Below are 19502 nucleotides of genomic sequence, written 5' to 3' on the forward strand. Positions count from 1 at the left end.
GTGCGGGTGGCACAGCCTCGCCTGTTGTTAGGCTCCCCACCTCATCGCATACGTCAACATGGGGTCCTCCCCACGACGGGCGGAAGCCTTATAACACGACCGTTCGCCGATTTGCGGGGGAGGAATGTGGTGTCACCGCCAGACACCACACTTGCTAGGTGGTAGCTTAAATCGGCCGCGGTCCATTTAGTACATGTCGGACCCGCGTGTCGCCACTGTGTGATCGCAGACCTAGCGCCACCACAAGGCAGGTCTCGAGGTACGGACGAGCACTCGCCCCAGTTGTACGACGACATTGCTAGCGACAATACGGACGAAGCCTTCCTCTCATTTGCCGAGAGACAGTTAGAATAGCCTTCTGCTAAGTCCATGGTTACGACCTAGCAAGGCGCCATTAGCCTTACCTAGTTTGAGAGTTATCGTATAAATGTCTCAAGAAGAACGTTGTAAACCAACAAAGATTAAAAGTTAAGTATATTCCAAAGCTACGTATTTTCTTTATAGCAGTCATAACGTATCCTGTTCCAGACTTGACGCCAGTCGGCGTGTGTGTACGCGTGCCTTTCGGCTCCCTTCTCAGTGTGGCGTAGCTAGCTTGTTACGCCACAACAGAATCAGTGCCACCACTGCAACATGGCCGCTGCTTTAATGTTACAACTATTTAAAATTATTCCTATTGTCGTTGAAATGCCCCATGAAAATGGTAGAACGGCCATCGAGGTACAGGCATCTCCTCGTGGTTTCGGCGCAGGTACAGACACGAAGGCACAGCAGATGTGTAGTCATTATCTTGAAAGACGACAAAATCGACGTCGTCTTTCTAGGTGCACTATTTTTTTCTGGCAGTGTATTACTCTGTCAACTGCCTTGCCACAGTGGTGACATCCCGTCAGCTCAACGAGTTTAAGCGCTGCTGGGCCTGGCTAAAATTTGGATGGGTGACCGTCCTGTTTGCTGAGAGCTGTTGGCAAGTGGGGTGCACTCAGCCCTTGTGAGGCAAATTGAGGAGCTACTTGATTAAGGAGTAGAGGCTCCTGTGACGAAAACTGACAACGGCTGGAGAGCGATTGGCTGACCACATGCCCTCCCATTTCCGCATTCACTGTCGGCAATAGGGTGAGGATGACACGGTGATCGGTCAGTACCGAAGGGCCTTCCGATGCCTGTTCAGACGAAGTTCGGTTTTTTTTAGTGCTTTGCTCTGTGGGGGCGGAGTCCGACGCACCGTATGCGAAATCTCTTGCCTGATATTTTCAGCTTGGTCGCAAGGGAAGACAAACACCGCTTATTCCATTTGCAAATAAATTCAGTGGTAGAAGATTCCTCGGTGTGGAAGAAAATTTAGGACTTCGTCCAAAACTAGTAGCGTGACGTCGTCCACTTCTTTACTCGTGAGATTAATCACATATACATCTGCGTCTGTGTGATTCCTCTGCAGTTCAATAAAGAAATAAGTGCCTGGCAGTGGGTTTATCGAACGACATTCAAGCTATTTCTCCACCGTTCCACTCTTGAACAGCGCGAGGAAAAACGAACGCTTAAATCTTTCTGTGAGGGCTCTGATCTCTCTCATGTCATTATGATGATCATTTGTTCCTAGGTAGGCAGGCATAAACAAAACATTTTCACACTCCAAGAGGAAAACTGGTGATTGAAATTTCATCAGGAGATCCTGCCCCAATGAAAAACGCCTTTGTTTTAATGATTGCCATCGTAATCTGTGTATAATACCCGTGGCACATTACCCCTAATTTGTGATAACAGAACATGAGCTGACTTTGTTTGAATTCTTCGATGTCCTCATTCAGTCCTATCTGATGCGGATCTCACACCGCACAGCAAAACTCTAATAGATCCCTGACAAGGGTACGTCAATCAGTCTCTTTAGTAGACCTGTTAAACTTTCTCTTCGTTCTGCCAGTAAATCGTAGTCCTTGGTAAGTTTTCTACACAACATTGTCGATGTGATAGTTCCTGTTTAAGTTATTGTAATTGTTATCGCTAAGTTTCTAATTGAATTCACAGCCCTTAGATATTGATTTTACGTGTAAATGAAATTTAGCCGATTCCTTTCCCTACTCGTATGGATGACTTTAGTCTTTTCTCAGTTGCCACTTTTCGCACTGTACAGATATCTCGCCTAAATTTGGCATTGGTTTTGATCATCTGATAACTTTGCAAGATGGTATACGACAGCACATCTGCAAAAACTCTAAGAAGGCTGCTCACGTTGTCTCCTAAACAGTTGATGTAGATCACGAACAGTAGAGGTCCTATGACTGATCCTTCTGTTTCACTCGATCATTTTTCCGTCAGGTACTACAAATAGTGCCCCCTCTCACAGGAAATCACGAATACAGTCGCACGACTGGGGCGATACTCTACAGGCACGAAATTTGATTTATAAGTCGCTTGTGCGGAACGATGTCAAAAGCTTCCTGGAAATCTAAAAATAAGTAACCTATTTGACATCACCTGTAGATAACACTAATTACTTTAGGAGGATAAAGAGCAACTTATGTTTCACATTAACGATATTTTCTGAATCCGTGTTGACTAGTTACGAATAAATCGTTTACTTTGTCGTGATTCATAGTGTCCTAGTGCAGTATATCTTTTAAAATCCTACTGCAAATCGACGTTAGCGATATGTGTCTGTAATTCAGAGGATTACTCCTATTTCATTTCTTGGGTTTTGGTGTGACTTATGAATGTTTCCAGTCTTTAGGTAGCGATCTTCAACAAACGAGTGGTTTTATATGATTACTAAGTATGGAACCACAGTAGGAACATACTCTGAATGAAAACTGACTGATACACACTCTGGAGAGCTTGCCCTTATTAACTGATTCAAGCTGCTTGATGTTTACTTCTAAGTAACTCATGTTGGCATTTGTTCTTGATTCGAATTGTGATATATTTACTTCGTCGGCTTTGGAGAATGAAATTCGGAAAACCATAATCAATAACACTGGTTTAGTGGCACTGTCATCAGAAACTTCAGAACAAAAAAAAATGTTCAAAATGTGTGTGAAATCCTATGGGTTTTAACTGCTAAGGTCATCAGTCCCTAAGCTTACGCACTACTTTACCTAAATCATCCTAAGGACAAACACACACACACACCCATGCCCGAGGGAGGACTCGAACCTCCGCCGGGACCAGCCTAACTTCAGAACAGTTATAACAGTTAAGGTATTGATTTCGTCTTGGCACTGGAATCTATTTGGATTTCGAGACAAAGTTTCGTTGTGAAAACTATTAAAAGCAACTGGCACTGAAGTTCACGATAAATCTCCAGCTTCTGCAAATGCTACAATCTTTTGCGTTCTTTTAAAACTGGCATGATTTCTTCGTTGCATCAGCAACAGTGTTCGACATTTTTTGTGTACCATGAGGGATCAGCATCGTCTACGATTAGTTTGGTAAGACCAGTGTCGTCAAGTTATGTCGGAGGGCGAAAACAAAGACGTTGGAACTACGAAGACTGTCAACTGGGGACGCTCCTATGCGCCCAGTCTGATAGTATCCAACTTTAAGGTGCAGGTAAGATAAATCCTTGGATGTAAGATCAAGATTTAGAACCCTGTTTTATCTGATATTAAAGAAACAAAGGTCGCTGTTTCGACCAGCAGAAGATTTTGATAGTAGTTCTCGATAGCGATACGTAGTTTTTGCCAGCTTTCACCACTGGGGCGCTGTACGTTCACTTGCGCTAGGGACAGCAGCGACGATTTGTGGCGCACGCGCCGTTGCACTTCCGCGGTGTATAAAAAGTTCGCATTAACGGTATAAATCGATTCTGTCGAGATTAGCATACAGCGTTCTCGCCAGAAGATGGCGGCCAGGTGCACCGGGGAAATACTGTGTTCTGATGACTGCTTCAGCCAGCAGTAGACCGGAGAAGAATATCATTAGTTAATACGGCGGGAAAGTCTACATCGTCAGATCAGGAACAATGATGCAACGAGACTGAGAAATGCAATTTATAAATCGTCAAAATTTCTCCCGCAATATTAACAACGTGAGTTGGAAAGACGCAAGGATGAAGGCCACATGCTGACGGCAGTGGCTACAGTCTACGAGGCGTGTCCAACAAGTACTTCCAACACAAAAAAATGGCTCTGAGCATTATGCGACTTAACTTCTGAGGTCATCAGTCGCCTAGAACTTAAAACTAATTAAACCTAACCAACCTAAGGACATCACACACAGCCATGCCCGAGACAGGATTCGAACCTGCGGCCGTAGCGGACGTTCGGTTCCAGACTGTAGCGCCTAGAACCGCACGGCCACTCCGGCCGGCACTTCAACACATTTCTTTTTCCTGGAAGCATGTTGCTTTCATTCAGGATTCTAATACACCATAACATTCCACATTCCTTTGGCTACAAAATCCTATTTGTGAACGCAATCTCCGTTCAATGCGACGGCCTCATGCTACCTTAATGTGAGGGCCTGTGCACTTGTCGGCATGGGAGCCAACGTCTTGTTGCCTCAGTATTCTCCCCCTTATCCACATACAGCTGCCCACGAAATGCAAGCTGCGTTGGACCAACCGAATGGAAATCGGAAGGTGCGATGTATGAGCAGCAGGATGGGTGGCGAAGAACAGTCCAGTGAAATTTTAGCTCCTCTCGGGGGAACAGACTTGTCTGAATCCTTGCGTTGTTCAAGGAGAAGGAGACAGATTTTTGCGGTGACGCACAGGCTGAAGTCGCTCCTTCAGTTTCCTGAGGGTAGCACAATACACTTCCTCTGCTACCGAGCGCCGCGTGTTTCGAATCCGCGCCAGATGGCACGTACCTCAGTGACCACTAGAGGTCTCTGCAGCCACGGCGCCGTAAGCCGTGGCTGCATGCGGTCCTGGCTCTCGTACAATGTGAGGGCGCCACGGTGAAGCATGTGGTCCGGGCAGCCAATAGCCCTATCATGTATTCAAGCGCCTGCCTCTGGCTCAGCGAGGCAGTCTGATATTCGCGTAAGTCTATCGACATCTCGCCTACAGACAGCGTGTTTACTTTGCTTGTTTCCGTGTCCGAGTGGACGTTGTCGATTCGTGAGGTTTTCGCTTGTGACACCGTTGCTTCTTGCGTGTTGTTTTTCGTAAGGTCTTGCTCGATCGTCAGTCGTTGATCGTGTCCGTCCTTTCCCATTCGTCCGTTTTGTTGTTCGTGTGCCGCTCCCGTTCGGTCCCGCCTCGCTTTCGTTGTCGGCAACCCCGCGACTGGAACGGTCGCGGTTACAACACCTCCCAGTTGATAGTGTCACCTCGATGGAGGACATCAAGTGGAATACAACAAGAAGACCGTAGCCACGACTCTACATGCTGATTGTGCGGCTTGGAACTTTTTCTTCGGAGGAGGGTTGATGGAGCGCCACTTCATGAGTTTGTTTGCTTTTAGAAGTGATGAACTCATGTTTTATCGCCTGCGACGATATTCTTTCGACAAAAAACTATCACGATAAGCCTCGTAACGCGTAGGCAATTCCGCACATATGGTCCTTGTTGCTCTTTGTTGTCTCCAGCAAGCAACCGAGCGGGCGCACACCTTTGAGTACCCCAATTGGCGGCCAAGTGTGACAGCGCTTCCAACAGAGTGTTTGATTGTAATCCGTCGATCATCTCGAATGAGGGCGTCTGTACGTTTCAGCATTGAAGGAGTCACAGTTGTGCGTGACCGGCCGGCACGCGGGAGATCAGACAAGTCAATGTGACCTTGTTGCGTTGATGACAGACGCCTCGTCCAGTGACTCACACTGTTGTTGTTCACTGCCAGTCCTCCGTAGACATTCTGTAAGCGCCTATGAATATCTGCAATTCTGTGGTTTTCCGCCAAAGGCAATGAGTGTCAGCTCTCAGCTTGGAACGCACCTACGTTACAGGCGCCATTTTGAAGGCCACGTATAGAGCCTAGTAGAACTTTATGAAACTGTAAGGCGGAAGCGGGAATATTCCTCTACATCCCACAACAAATTCTACATTTATGCAACAGAAATTGGCCGAGGAAAAAATGTGTTGCATTACTGACTGAACTCCAGTCGTATATGCAGTGCCAATGTAGCCGACAAGGTAAACTTGGATCAACAAATGAACCGTTTGCGACATAATTCTGAATATGTGGTTACATGCCGTCACCAACTTCTGTATGAGACACTGTCCCAGGTACTATAAATGTATTTGAAACTTAAGCATACCGATCAAGTCCCCATCTGTCTGGGTACATGGCAGGTGAATTTTGAAACACCGACACAGGTTCCTGAGGATTTAAGGAAGCTACCGTGACAATAGGACCCAAGATACACACTTCGACCAGGGCCCGTACGTCCGTTCGGCTTCCAAGATCACCTGACGTCAGCCATCTGGATTCTTCGGTCTTGGGTGATCTCGAAACTGGAGGGTACACCACTGCCGCTATTACTTTCGTGTAACTGTAGCAGCGATTTAAACCCCGGCGTGTAACTCACTGTGGAAACCAATACAAATGCATGGACGACACTTGGGTAACAAATACGAGTGAACAGCAAATTGCAACATACAACATGGTGAAACAGTAATGTATTTCTTATTATACTAGCCCAGTTCGATGCGATTTAACTGTCAAGTTTACCTCTGTTATACAAGGTAACCAAAAAGAAGTCCGTTAACTTTTGAAAATGCACGAATTCGCGGAAAATGATGTACTTACAGAGGCAAAAATCGACACACATGCCTGAAATGATACGGCCTTTTTTTGACATCACAAACAAGTGCAAAGATTGGTCAAATATGGCGCTGTACGGTCAGATCATTCCTAGCCTGGCCGATAAACACCTGCTGGAAAGTATGACTTTTACGCACGACGGCGCCGCACCCTGTATTTCTACACTTGTGAAAGATCTATTATGCACAAAGTTTGGTGAGGATCGAGTGGAGCCTCTAAATCCGGCTTGCTTAGCCTCCCAGGTCCCCAGGCCTCAATCCGTATGATTATTGGTTGTGCGGTTACCTGAAGTCGCAGGTCTACCGCGATCGTCCGACGTCAATAGATACGCTAAAAGACACCATCTAACGATAATTTCTTATGTCTACTGATATGCAGTACATTGCTCCTCACAGCATTGTCACTAGACTACAGGTATTGTTGATGAATGACGGCCGACATGCTGAGAATTTAGTACTAAGGAAATCGCCTCTGCTAAAATTCAGTTGTTATGCTAATTATTGCTTTTTTATCATATGAAGCGTCATCTGTTAATCATATTGTGTATTTTCTTTTGGTTTCAGTAAAACACCATGTCATGTTAGGCATGTGTATTAATTTTTACCTCTCCATCTACAATATTCCGTGAAGTATTGAATTTTCGAATGTTAACGGACTTTCGGGTCACCCTGTACATCTGTACTAGTTCAAACGGTTCAAATGGCTCTAAGTACTATGGGACTCAACATCTGAGGTCATCAGTCCCATAGACTTAGAACTACTTAAACCTAACTAACCTAAGGACACCACACACATCCATGTCCGAGGCAGGATTCGAACCTGCGACCGTTGCAACAGCGCGGTTCCGGACTGAAGCCTAGAACAGGTCGGTCACAGTGGCCGGCAACGTGTACTTTTGGTGGCATCTGTACTATCTAGTACATCATTGCGTACTGAAGTTAGCGATGGTTCGTAACCGCACATGTTTACTCGAACATTTTTGCTTATGTTACAGTACATTTTCACCCGTTTCACCTTTGGCTGTTAATTATGATACTGCATGTGACTGTGAAACACGCAGTTACGCTACACAATTTCCCTAAACGCTGATTTCACGACATTGTATATAGTTGAAGCACAGGAATTACTGATAAATAAACAAATTCTGCTACTGCTCAAGAACGAAACATTTGCATTAGTATTTCAGCAAATACCAATAATGTTTTAAAAATAAGTGCACTTACTATCCCATCTTCCTAACCTGTCATGTCGCTACTATGTAATTATACTTCTCTGAGATATAGGGCTTTCAGATGACTTAAAGCGGATACAGACGTTAGAATAGAAGAGTAAAATGACACTCCGCAGCGAATGCCGGAAACTCGAACAATTTAGTTACAAATTTAATATAAATTGCAAAACAATTGTGTTCTGAAATGCAAAAAATCAAAATTTCTTGAAAATCTGTGGAATCAAACAAGAAGTCAATACATATAATACTTAAACCAATACGTTCAAGTTGGGGAATCGGGACGAGCCATTACTGTCTTGAAACCTGACTTTAAAAGTAGGTGAATAGTTATGAAAAGGTGAACATCCTGGTTATTTGGTAAGCTCTGCATCTACATACATAATCCGCAAGCCGCCATACGTTGCGTGGCGCAGGGTACCCTGCACCTCTACTAGTCATTTCCTTTCCTTTTTCAGTCGCAGAGTGAGAGAAAACCGATGTCTATATGCTTCAGTATGAGCCCTAATTTCTCGTACCTTGTCTTTATGTCCTGCAGTCAACTTCAAACGCCAGTTCTCTAAATTTCATCAATAGTTTCCCTCGAGAAGAACGTCGCTTTGCCTCCAGAGATTCCCATTTGATTTCCCCTAGGGCGTCCGTAACACTTCACTTAATCACTGAAAACAATATTATTTGTGAGTTCATTTTTTGCACTGCATTGGTTGGTCGGCTGCATCCTTGTTCTGCCGTGTTCGGTACCGACCACCGTGGGGTCGGTCAGTCATAGCGATGTGCATGATCTTTTCACGATGTGATACTGATTTCTCGGCCCCCTCTGGTTGGTTGAAAACATGGCGGGTTTCTTCTAATTATTCTGCAATACAGTTTCGACGTGATTACCCCGACGGCTGCATCCTTGTTCTGCCGTGTTCGGTACTGACCACCGTGGGGTCGGTCAGTCATAGCGATGTGCATGATCTTTTCACGATGTGATACTGACTTCTCGGCCCCCTCTGGTTGGTTGAAAACATGGCGGGTTTCTTCTAATTATTCTGCAATACAGTTTCGACGTGATTACCCCGACGACTTGAGGCGCCGCAGACGTCAACCCGGATCACAGTTTCCAACCTCCTCCACTTAGGTATGGACAACGAAGTGCTTCATATTCAAGCAAGACCACACACTTTTTGCACCTAGAAACGAACGGACTACGGAAATCTGCTCGAGACGGATCCACATTTCCACAATTCTCTAATTAACTCAAATAATTTATTATGTTTACATCAGTGAACTTCTGTAGTGGCTTCTATAGAACGGCCGTTGTTAGGCAACTGTATCGTCGTTCCATTTTGCTCCCCAATTATTGCAATAGTGCTTTTTTTTTTCAAGAACCACGTGCTACATAATTTCGATAACAGTAATTAGAACAGTTGTAATATATAATAAATATCTGTATCAGACAATGTTCGAAATAATGTTCTTTTTTCCATTATTGATGCAGATTCACAAAAGGTGTTACTACGAATATGTTTCTTTAATCCGTTTATTTAATATACTTTTAGTGGGAGATAGAAAATCCATGTGGTGTAGACACTTTTTCGCCTATGAATATATTGTTGTTGTACTTCTGATTCAAAAATTACTAAGAAGGATGAAACGTCTGATAATGAAAGACTATTATATAGATGATGCGCTTTGTTTGCTACTGAAACGAGAATCGGTACGCAGCTAACTTTCGATTTATTGCAACACAAATCAATTATCAGATTTATTAGCTGCTACATAATTTGCTACCTATGAGAGCTTGCTTTTTGCGTCAGTTCTTCATGTGAATCTGTGGATGTTTTATTCTCTTTGACTGTATTTCCACTTCGAGAGCAGCACATTAAGTCGGTTTATCTAATTATTGCATTATCACCGTTATCTCTGTTGCCGGATGCAATACTAGTATTTAAACCAGGCGTGGGGACAGAACTTGGGTATGGAGACAACCTTCACTACTTGTTTATCCATGTCGTCAAATCAAATGCCATTCAGCCGTCTACTTTCCAGACTTATTTTATTTGGCTACCAGTTTCGGTGATTTACTACGCCATCTTCAAGCCCCTGACTGACGTGTAGGAAGATTCCACCTCGATTCTGGTCAAAATATGAGCTAACGATATTGGTATTGAAACGTCCCCTTTAAACAATTATACAAGACTGTGCTTAACTGACATACAATATTTTTAGCGCAACGCAATCTGACTTTCAAAAATCCCTACAAAAGAATGGCCCTGACTAACATTAAACTATACCTTCCAGAAATCACTTACCTCACAAAAATCTTCATTACTCGAACTACTGCAATACAGCGAGCGCCACTACTGCCAGCTAAATAAAAGATTCAAACTACGGAAGGCACTAACTACTGATAGGCATAGTTAGCAAATGAAAGATATTAATAGAGAACAAACAACGTATTTACCTTAATAGTCATAATATATGTAGCAGTTCATGACAAATTACAAAACTCCGCCATCTCTCTCCCCACATCCACCACTGCTGGCGGCTCACCTCCAACTGCGCAACGCTACGCGCTGTTCACAGCCAGCTGCCTAACACTACAATGGCGAGTATTACAACAATGCAAAGCAGCCATAGACTGCACACATCACAGCCAGTGATTTTCATACAGAGGTGGCGTTACCAATAAAAAAACCTAAACAGCCTATTTACAGTATTACTAGATTTCTACTTGCTATAGGGATCACTTGAATCATCATCTGCCGAAATTGGTAGCCAAACAAAGTAAGTTTGGAAACTCGACGGCTGAAGGGTGATTGATTTGACATCCTGTATCGAAGAGACGAGTCTCGCAACCATCTCTGAAAAGGTGGTCATTCAGAGACTTGTTAATCCTGTTGTCTTTTGGAAATTTACGTGCTTTTATATTAAATACTAATATGAATAGATTCCAGGTTCTGCGTAGATATGAGGGAAATACCACTTGTAAACTACACCCAGAAAGGCCATCGTACCAGATAAATGCTCTTTAATTCGGGACGCGTATTCAGTCCGGATGTTGGTCACCCCACTATATTGCAAGATAATACCCCGCAACCCACGATATACGAGCATGTGAACGATGTGCACCACGCCCATAGCTTGAACGACTTACGGGCTCATATGTCATAAGATCGATATCTTGATATTGGTGTATGTAACTGCTAGTGGTAAGCATTTCGCTGCCGGCTATGACGAAGTGAATTTACCGCACGGTTTCTTTTTAACGTACGAAAGCTTGTGCTAGAACTGTCAAACGGATGAATTATTGTACAAAAATTTATTAGCTCCGGCCGGTAAGTAAATAATTACATTTTTCCACCTCATCTGTGATCTAACTTTTTACTGCTAAAGCCGGCAAATCTCGTGTATTTGATTTATGGGCTAGTACTATAAAGAGTTTTTGCCTAAAATTGAAACTCAATTCCATACCGTAAGCAATAAAACACAATAAAAAATGTAGCAATGTGTAATAGCATTTTCTCGCTTAGACACCCATGCGAATTACATTAATTTGTGTTCGTTCACTGAGATCTCAGGCGTTACTTTACACAAGTAAGAAGGTTCACGGGATAGCGATCGCTGAATAAAAGGAGGAAAGCAATAATATCGTTTCACAACGAAAAAATTCATTTAGATTTACTTGTAAGTAATTCTAAAAATCTTAATTAATATTCTGATTCAGTTATTTTCTATTAGCGTTTCTTCTTTCATTCTCATTAATGTTCAACTATTTTTAAATTTCAGTTTCAAGCAAATAATTGCCGATTCTAAGTCCCATACAAAAAATTTATTCCCATAAATGTTAGATGTGGCTATTATATGTATTCCAGAATTCGCAGACTAAGACAGAATTACTTCTATGGGAGAGTCTCTGACTGTCCATCTTTATATAGATGGTCGCGGGACCTCGCCTATTCAGTTCAAATGTCAAATCAAAACACCTTTCAGCAGTCTATTTCCACCTCTGGTTAGTCAAAATAGAGGCCAGCATTCACTGTCGTATATTTTTGAGACAACCATCACTTCAATCGTCTCCTCCTGCCTACTGTTATACAAACATTTTCTTAGCGGAGAGTGTACACAGACGACAGTGTGCCTAGGCTTGAAATGGAAATTTGTTGCACTTTCCAAGGGTTTCTGTGTCCAAATGTATTTAGCTTGTGGGATTCGAACCGGCGACCGTAGCGGTCACGTGGTTCCAAACTGAAGCTCCTAGAACCGCACGGCCACACCGGCCGGCTAATGTAGGTAAATACTGTCGGCGAAATGTGTCGTGAATAGTGTTAAGAGTAAAGTTGTAATATAATAAAACGCCGTGCATGATGGATCAGTTGCTCATGCATCTCAATGTTTGCGAGGTCATATATTCTAAATTAGATGTCATACAATGAAATAATGTATTAGGTAGATTCACCGGCATATGTGGATACTGTCTGCGAAATTTGTTGCGAATAGAGTTAGTAGCAGAGAAGTAATAAATGTGAACATTACGTACGATGTGGCAGTTTTATTGTATGAAACGGGAAAATATAGTAAACGATAAGCTTTTTTTCTTCCATTATTTGGTCGGTGTTGTCTGCAAGAAAAACTTTGCTAAAGTTTGAAGTTAAGTTTGTAGGAAGCACTAAGTGTTCTCTAAGAATTTGCGAATCGTGGGCTACACTACAGGGCGAGCACAAATTCTTGCCCTGATTACAACAATTTATTACAGAATAACCGTTTGACATAATAAGTTTCGTTTGATGCCGTTACATAGATTAGTGTTACTAATTTTTTTAAGACAACTTACGTCAGTAAACCGCAAGTGTGCTCCCTTGGTAGCTCGGAGAATGTCGAGGCGGTATTCCAGTTCCCGCCAGGTGTTTCGTACCATGTGTTTTGTCGCAGTAAACACAGCAGCTTGTATCCTAGCCTTCAGTTCGTCGACGTCAGCAACTGGTCTGACGAAGACTCTGTCCTTCATATAGCCCCAGGAAAAAAAGGTCAAGGGACGTATTGTCTGGAGAGTGGGGTGGCCAGTGTGTTCGAGCGTTTCTTCCAATCCACCGATCCGGAAATGCTTTATCCAGGAAATCACGCACTATCAAAGCCTAGTGGGGGGGGGGGGGGGGGGAAGGGGGGGGGAGAGGGGGGGGATGGTGCTCCATCTTGCTCGAAAAGCATCCATGATTGATATTCTTCTAACTATGGGGCAATGAACTGTTGCAAAACGCCTAAGTAAATGTTAACGATAATGGATTTTTTCCGCGAAGAAAAACGGTCCTAAAACCTTGATATGCTGGTAACCTATTTCACGGCATCAAATATAACTTATTATGTCAAACGGCTATTTATAAATTTTTATAATCACGGCAAGACTTATTGCTGTCCCTGTATACAGGGTGTCCCAAAAAGAATGACCCGACTTTAACTTCTAAAAATATAGAGACAAATGTCCCTAGGTAACTGAAACAGCACTAGATGTAATCGGCATGGTCTAAAGTTTCAGAAAAATTCCAATGGATGTCGCTACGAGCGCTGACCTAGAGCGTGCAGCCAGTCTCGCTCAATATGGCGCCTGGGCAACAGAAGGTGTATTGTGTTATTGAATTTAGTCGTACTCAATCAGTGATCGCAGTTCAGCGAACGTTTCATATTCGATTTCGTGCTGAACCACCATCACCAAAGAACATTCGATGTTGGTATAAACAGTTTGAAGGGACAGGGTGCCTCTGCAAAAGCAAAATACACCTTACGCTCAATTTGGGATGAATTTGGCTATCGGCTAGATGTTGCGCATGGAGCCAATGAAGGACATACTGAACATTTATGATGAATTTTTATAAACTTCTGCCTTTTCTGAGTAATTTAGTGTTCAATTTGTTGGTGTTAAGCCCTTCTTCCTAATAAATAATTCTCTTTAAAGTTGGGTCATTCTTTTTGGGTCACCCTATATTTTCATTCTCACTTACGTCCTTTTGATAGGTATGTGATTCTTCAGAATGAGATTTTCACTCTACAGCGGGGTGTGCGCTGATATGAAACTTCCTGGTAGATTAAAACTGTGTGCTGGACCGAGACTCCAACTCGGGACCGTTTCCTTTCGCAGGCAAGTGCTCTACCAACTGAGCTACCCAAGTACGACTCGCAGGTTCGCAGGAGAGCTTGTGTAAAGTTTGGGAGGTAGGAGACATTACTGGCGGAAGTAAGGCTGTGAGGTCGGGGCGTGAGTCGTGGTTGGGTAGCTCAGTTGGTAGAGCACTGGCCCGTGAAAGCAAAGGTCCCGAGTTCGAGTCACAGTCTGGCACACAGTTTTAATCTGCCAGGAAGTTTCATGTGATTCTTACCTCCACAGTGATTCCTTCCATACAGCATGTGAGATGTGCACCAAGTTTGACTGAAATCTGTCCTGTGGTTTAGCAGGTATGTAGCACTCTTGTGGTTGGCTTCCCATTAACTGGCAACCTGGTAGCTGGCATCCCAGTAACTGAAACCCCAGTAGTTGGCATCCCAGTAGCTCTCACCCCAGTATCTAGCTCCTTGTCAACTGGCACACTGGCAGCTGGCACATTGGTAGCTGGGAACCTGATAGCTAGCACCACATACTGGTATCTTGATATCTGGCAGGCCTGGTTTACCACCCTGATAAATGGCACCCCAGTAGCTGGCACCTTGATAGCTGGTACTACAGTAGCTCACACTATGACATTTGTCATCCTGGCAGCTGGCACCCCAGTAGTTGGCACAACATTAGCTGGTATTATGGTAGCTGGCATCTGAGATGTTGGCACCCTGATATGGCTCACTAATAGGTGGCATCTTCGTAACTGGCACATCAGTAACTGACACTCCAGTAGCTGGCACCCCAGTAGCCAGCATCCCATCAGCTACCACACTGTCAGCTAGTACCCCAGTAACAGGTGTGCTGACATGTGAAACCTTGTAGCTGGCATCTTGGTAGCTACCAGTCTGGTAACTCTAGCTCCTCTAGCTGATACTGGGGTAACTTGCACTGTGTTAGCTGGGTCCTCAGTGGGCGGCACCATTTTAGCTTATACCCTAGTATCTGGCATCCTGGTATCTGGCACCACACTTGCTGAAACTTTGGTAGTTGACATCCCAGCAGCTGGCACCATAGCAGCTTTCACCACAAGAAATGCCGCCATGATAGTAGCTCGCACCATGGTAGCTGTCACCTTTGTAGTTGGCACACTGGTAGCTGGCACACAAGTAGTTGGCACCCAAGTTGTTGTCACCTTGGTAGCTGACACCAAAGCCGCTGGTACCCTTGTATGGCACCCCAGTATCTGTCACACATTAGCTAGCACCCCAGTAGCTATCAGACCAGTTGCTGTTACCCTGATAGCTGCCACCCCAATAGCTGGCGCCCTGTTAAATGGCATCCTGGTAGCTAGCTCCCTAGCAGCTGGCACCCAGGTTTCTAGCACCCTGCTTGATGACATGGTAAATGGCATCCCAGTAGCTGACACTCTGGTAATTAGCGTCTCAGTAGCTGTTGCCCTAGTAACTGGCACCCTGGTGGCTGGCATCCTGGTAGTTGACACCCTGGTAACTGGCACGCTGGTAGCTTGCATCATCCCCCCTTTACATACATGGTGGCCGGTAGTGGTGTTAAAGTTCAGTAAGATCCAATAGAGTACACCAACGGTTTAGTTTTGCCACGTTCATTGTCCGATTATGATCTTAGAAAAGTATTTCATTTCTGAATGCCTATTCGCCTGTGAGAGTTATCACTGCCTTGTCTGGGTAACTTCGTAGTTCCTACTGTGGGATAGCATTAAGGTAACATTATCAGGAGGTTATGGCAAAGGTTTTATCCCGGAAGATAAAGTTAGTACCCCAGCAAGGAGCCTCTGTAATGTTTTCGTGACTATGAAAGTGGGTAGCTGAAAAATAGGAATTGTCGTTTCTTACTTTTATGAATACGTAGGATCACTGTTCGGTACGCTATTTCATCGAGGTGTCTTGAAGTTTCTACTATGACAGCATGATTTAGTATTATCAGGAGAATATGATAAATTTTTGTAGTGCAAGATTATAGGGTCACTATCATGTTTGACTGTAGATAAAAAAGGGTAATTTAAAGAATACCAAGCCTCGTTTCTTACCTATACGAATGTGTGTTACACTGCGCAGTATACTGTTTCATCGAAGTGTTACACAGGGTGGTCCATTGATAATGACCGGGCCAAATATCTCACGTAATAAGCGTCAAACGAAAAAAGCTACAAAGAACGAAACTTGTCTAGCTTGAAGTTGGAAACCAGATGGCGCTATGGTTGGCCCGCTAGATGGCGCTACCATAGGTCATCCGGATATCAACTGCGTTTTTTTTTAAAATTAGGAACCCCCATTTTATTACATATTCGTGTAGTACGTAAATAAATATGAATGTTTTAGTTGGATCACTTTTTTCGCTTTGTAATAGATGGCGCTGTAATAGTTGCAAATGTATAAGTACGTGGTATCACGTAACATTCCGCCAGTGCAGACGGTATTTGCCTCTGTGATACATTGCCCGCGGTAAATGGACCGTTTACCAATTGTGGAAAAGGTCGATATCGTGTTGATGTATGGCTATTGTGATCAAAATGCCCAACGGGCGTCTGCTATGTATGCTGCTCGGTACCCTTGACGACATCATCCAAGTGTCCGGACCGTTCGCCGGATAGTTACGTTATTGAAGGAAACAGGAAGTGTTCAGCCACATGTGAAACGTCAGCCACGACCTGCAACAAACGATGATGCCCAAGTAGGTGTTTTAGCTGCTTTTTCGGCTAATCCACACATCAGTAGCAGACAAACTGTGCGAGAATCGGGAATCTCAAAAACGTAGGTGTTGAGAATGCTACATCAACATCGATTGAACCCTTACAAAATTTCCGTGCACCAGGAATTTCATGGCGAGGACTTTGAATGTCGTGTACAGTTCTGACACTGGCCACAAGAGAAATTACGGGACGATGACAGATTTTTTGCACACGTTCTGCTTAGCGACGAAGCGTCGTCATTCACCAACAGCGGTAACGTAAACCGGCATAATATGCATAACTGGGCAACAGAAAATCCACGATGGCTGCGACGAGTGGATCATCAGCGACCTTGGTGGGTTAATGTATGGGCGGAATTACGGGAGGAAAGATAATTGGCCCCCATTTTATCGATGGCAATCTAAATGGTGCATTGTATGCTGATTTCCTATGTAATGTTCTACCGATGTTACTACAAGATGTTTCACTGCATGGCAGAATGGCGATGTACTTCCAACATGATGGATGTCCGGCACATACAGCTCGCGTGCGGTTAAAGCGGTACTGCATAGCATATTTCATGACAGGTGGATTGGTCGTCGAAGCACCATACCATGGCCCAGACGTTCAATCGATCTGAATTCCCTGGATTTCTTTCTGTGGGGAAAATTGAAGGATATTTGCTAGCGTGATCTACCGACAACGCCTGACAACATCCGTCAGCGCATTGTCAATGCATGTGCGAACATTACGGAAGGTGAAGTACTAGCTGTTGAGAGGAATGCCGTTACACGTACTGCCAAATGCATTGAGGTTGACGGACATCATTTTGAGCATTTATTGCATTAATGTGGTATTTCAGGTAATTACGCTGTAACAGCATGCATTCTCAGAAATGATAAGTTCACAAAGGTACATGTATCACATTGAAACAACCGAGATAAAATGTTCAAACGTACCTAGGTTTTGAATTTTAATTTAAAAAAACCTACCTGTTGCCAACTGTTAGTCTAAAATTGTGAGCCATATGTTTGTGACTATTACAGCGCCATGTATCACAAAGCGAAAAAAAGTGGTCCAACTAAAACATTCATATTTCTTTACGTACTACATGAACATGTAATAAAAATGGGAGTTCCTGTTTTATAAAAAACGCAGTTGATATCCGTTTGACCTATGGCAGCGCCATCTAGCGGGCCAACCATAGCACCATCTGGTTTTCCCCTACAAGGTAGACAAGTTTCGTCTTTGTAGTTGTTTCGTTTTACACTTATTTCGTGAGATATTTGGCCCGGTCACGATCAATGGACCACCCTGTATAATTGCCACCACGTAGTAGCAGATAATAATAACAATTTTGAAAGGCAAGATGATGTTAGTACCTTAGCCTGGTTTCACTGTAACGCTTTGTTGTATTTGATATTGCTTTTATAAATGAGTTTTTGAAAAATTTAGACTTGGGGTTGACATTGTCTCCTTTGATATTTATAACTAACAAATTATGGTCGGCGAACAACCTATAACTAATTTCAATTGTTTCAGTAAGCAAGCCAACAGCGTTAGTCTACATCAACAGCGCTAAACTTCTGTGATCTGACGCAAACGGGTGTTATCACTGCGGCAAGTACGTTGGCAAATAATTTGTAATAAAAAGGAATAATTTTGATACAGTAAAGTCTGTTTCGGTTGCGCCGTATTTTGTATCTGTCGCTAGACCAAAGGTTTGACGGATGCCCGTACTGCAACACGTACAGTGAATGGTCGATACGCTGAGTCCTGATACTGGTTCAGCGCGTGCAGTCAAGCAGAGAGGTAGTCGATCGGGTCTCGGCAGTGGTTCGCACGGAAAGAGTGGCTGTGGCTTCATTAATCATTAATGTGTAAGTAATATCACCTGCGTGCATAAGTATCTTCCTCTCTTGTTAACATATGGAGTGTATTGGGCCACGATACAGGCAATACTTTCAGTTAATTCAAAGTACTCGCTGATGCGCGCCCACGTAAGATAAGGGGAATGTTGACATCCATCCTTGTTCTGAAACATTCTACAACTGTCAACGCTTAGGAAAGTTGCCTTTTAAGATAAGTTTTAAATTTTTTTGAGGCGAACCATAATAATTTTTTTAATAAAGGTGCTTTTGTTTTCATTTTGGTTAAACTGTTGTCTCTTTATACACACTCTGTAAAAATAAATTTTATGTTTAGCAATGAATTTTAATTCATTTTATGTCTCAAAAACCGAAATGAATTTATTGTAATGTTCTTGCAAATAAACGTATAATATAAATACAATCTATGTGTAACATAAATGCAACCCCCTGTCAGGCATTTCAGTATGATCTGCAGAGTATCCATGTAGATGTAGAAGTATGAAATGGACCAGCCTACCACACAGTTTCTCCTAAATTTATTGAGGTATTGTTATGATGACAGGTTAGCTTTGTAGCAGCATGGTATCCTGGATCGTTTGTCTTACAGACTGCCAGTATTAGAAATCGATAGTGTGTAATATTTATATATTGATAACTGGCAACGTATATAACGGTATATTTATTACATGTCATCAATACTATTAAAATACGTGTAGTAAACATTGTCTGAAAATGAAAGAGCACAATATGCAAGAAAAGTGGCAGTAGAATTTATGAGACGACGACATTTAACAGCACATGTTACACACATTAGTACTTATGCGCTAAAAATGAATGTGTTATAGACTATTTTCCTCTTGTGGCAGCTCTTGCGAAGACGACTCACCTGGTGGCCATTAGGCGTCGCATGCTTCACGTA

The 19502-nt window shown here is 43.3% G+C and overlaps 1 protein-coding gene across 1 annotated transcript in view; it reads left to right on the plus strand.

Annotated features, from left to right (window-relative positions):
- Positions 1–15597, plus strand: part of LOC124781390 — a 37321-nt gene extending 21724 nt beyond the window's left edge. The window contains exons 3-4 of the mRNA XM_047253861.1: positions 14365–14698; positions 14888–15597. Coding sequence (XP_047109817.1) covers positions 14365–14698; positions 14888–15597 — 1044 coding nt within the window. The remainder of the gene's footprint in view (positions 1–14364; positions 14699–14887) is intronic.
- Positions 15598–19502: the final 3905 nt, after the last annotated feature.

The sequence above is a fragment of the Schistocerca piceifrons genome, chromosome 1 (genome assembly GCF_021461385.2).
Source record: "Schistocerca piceifrons isolate TAMUIC-IGC-003096 chromosome 1, iqSchPice1.1, whole genome shotgun sequence".
Taxonomy (NCBI): domain Eukaryota; kingdom Metazoa; phylum Arthropoda; class Insecta; order Orthoptera; family Acrididae; genus Schistocerca; species Schistocerca piceifrons.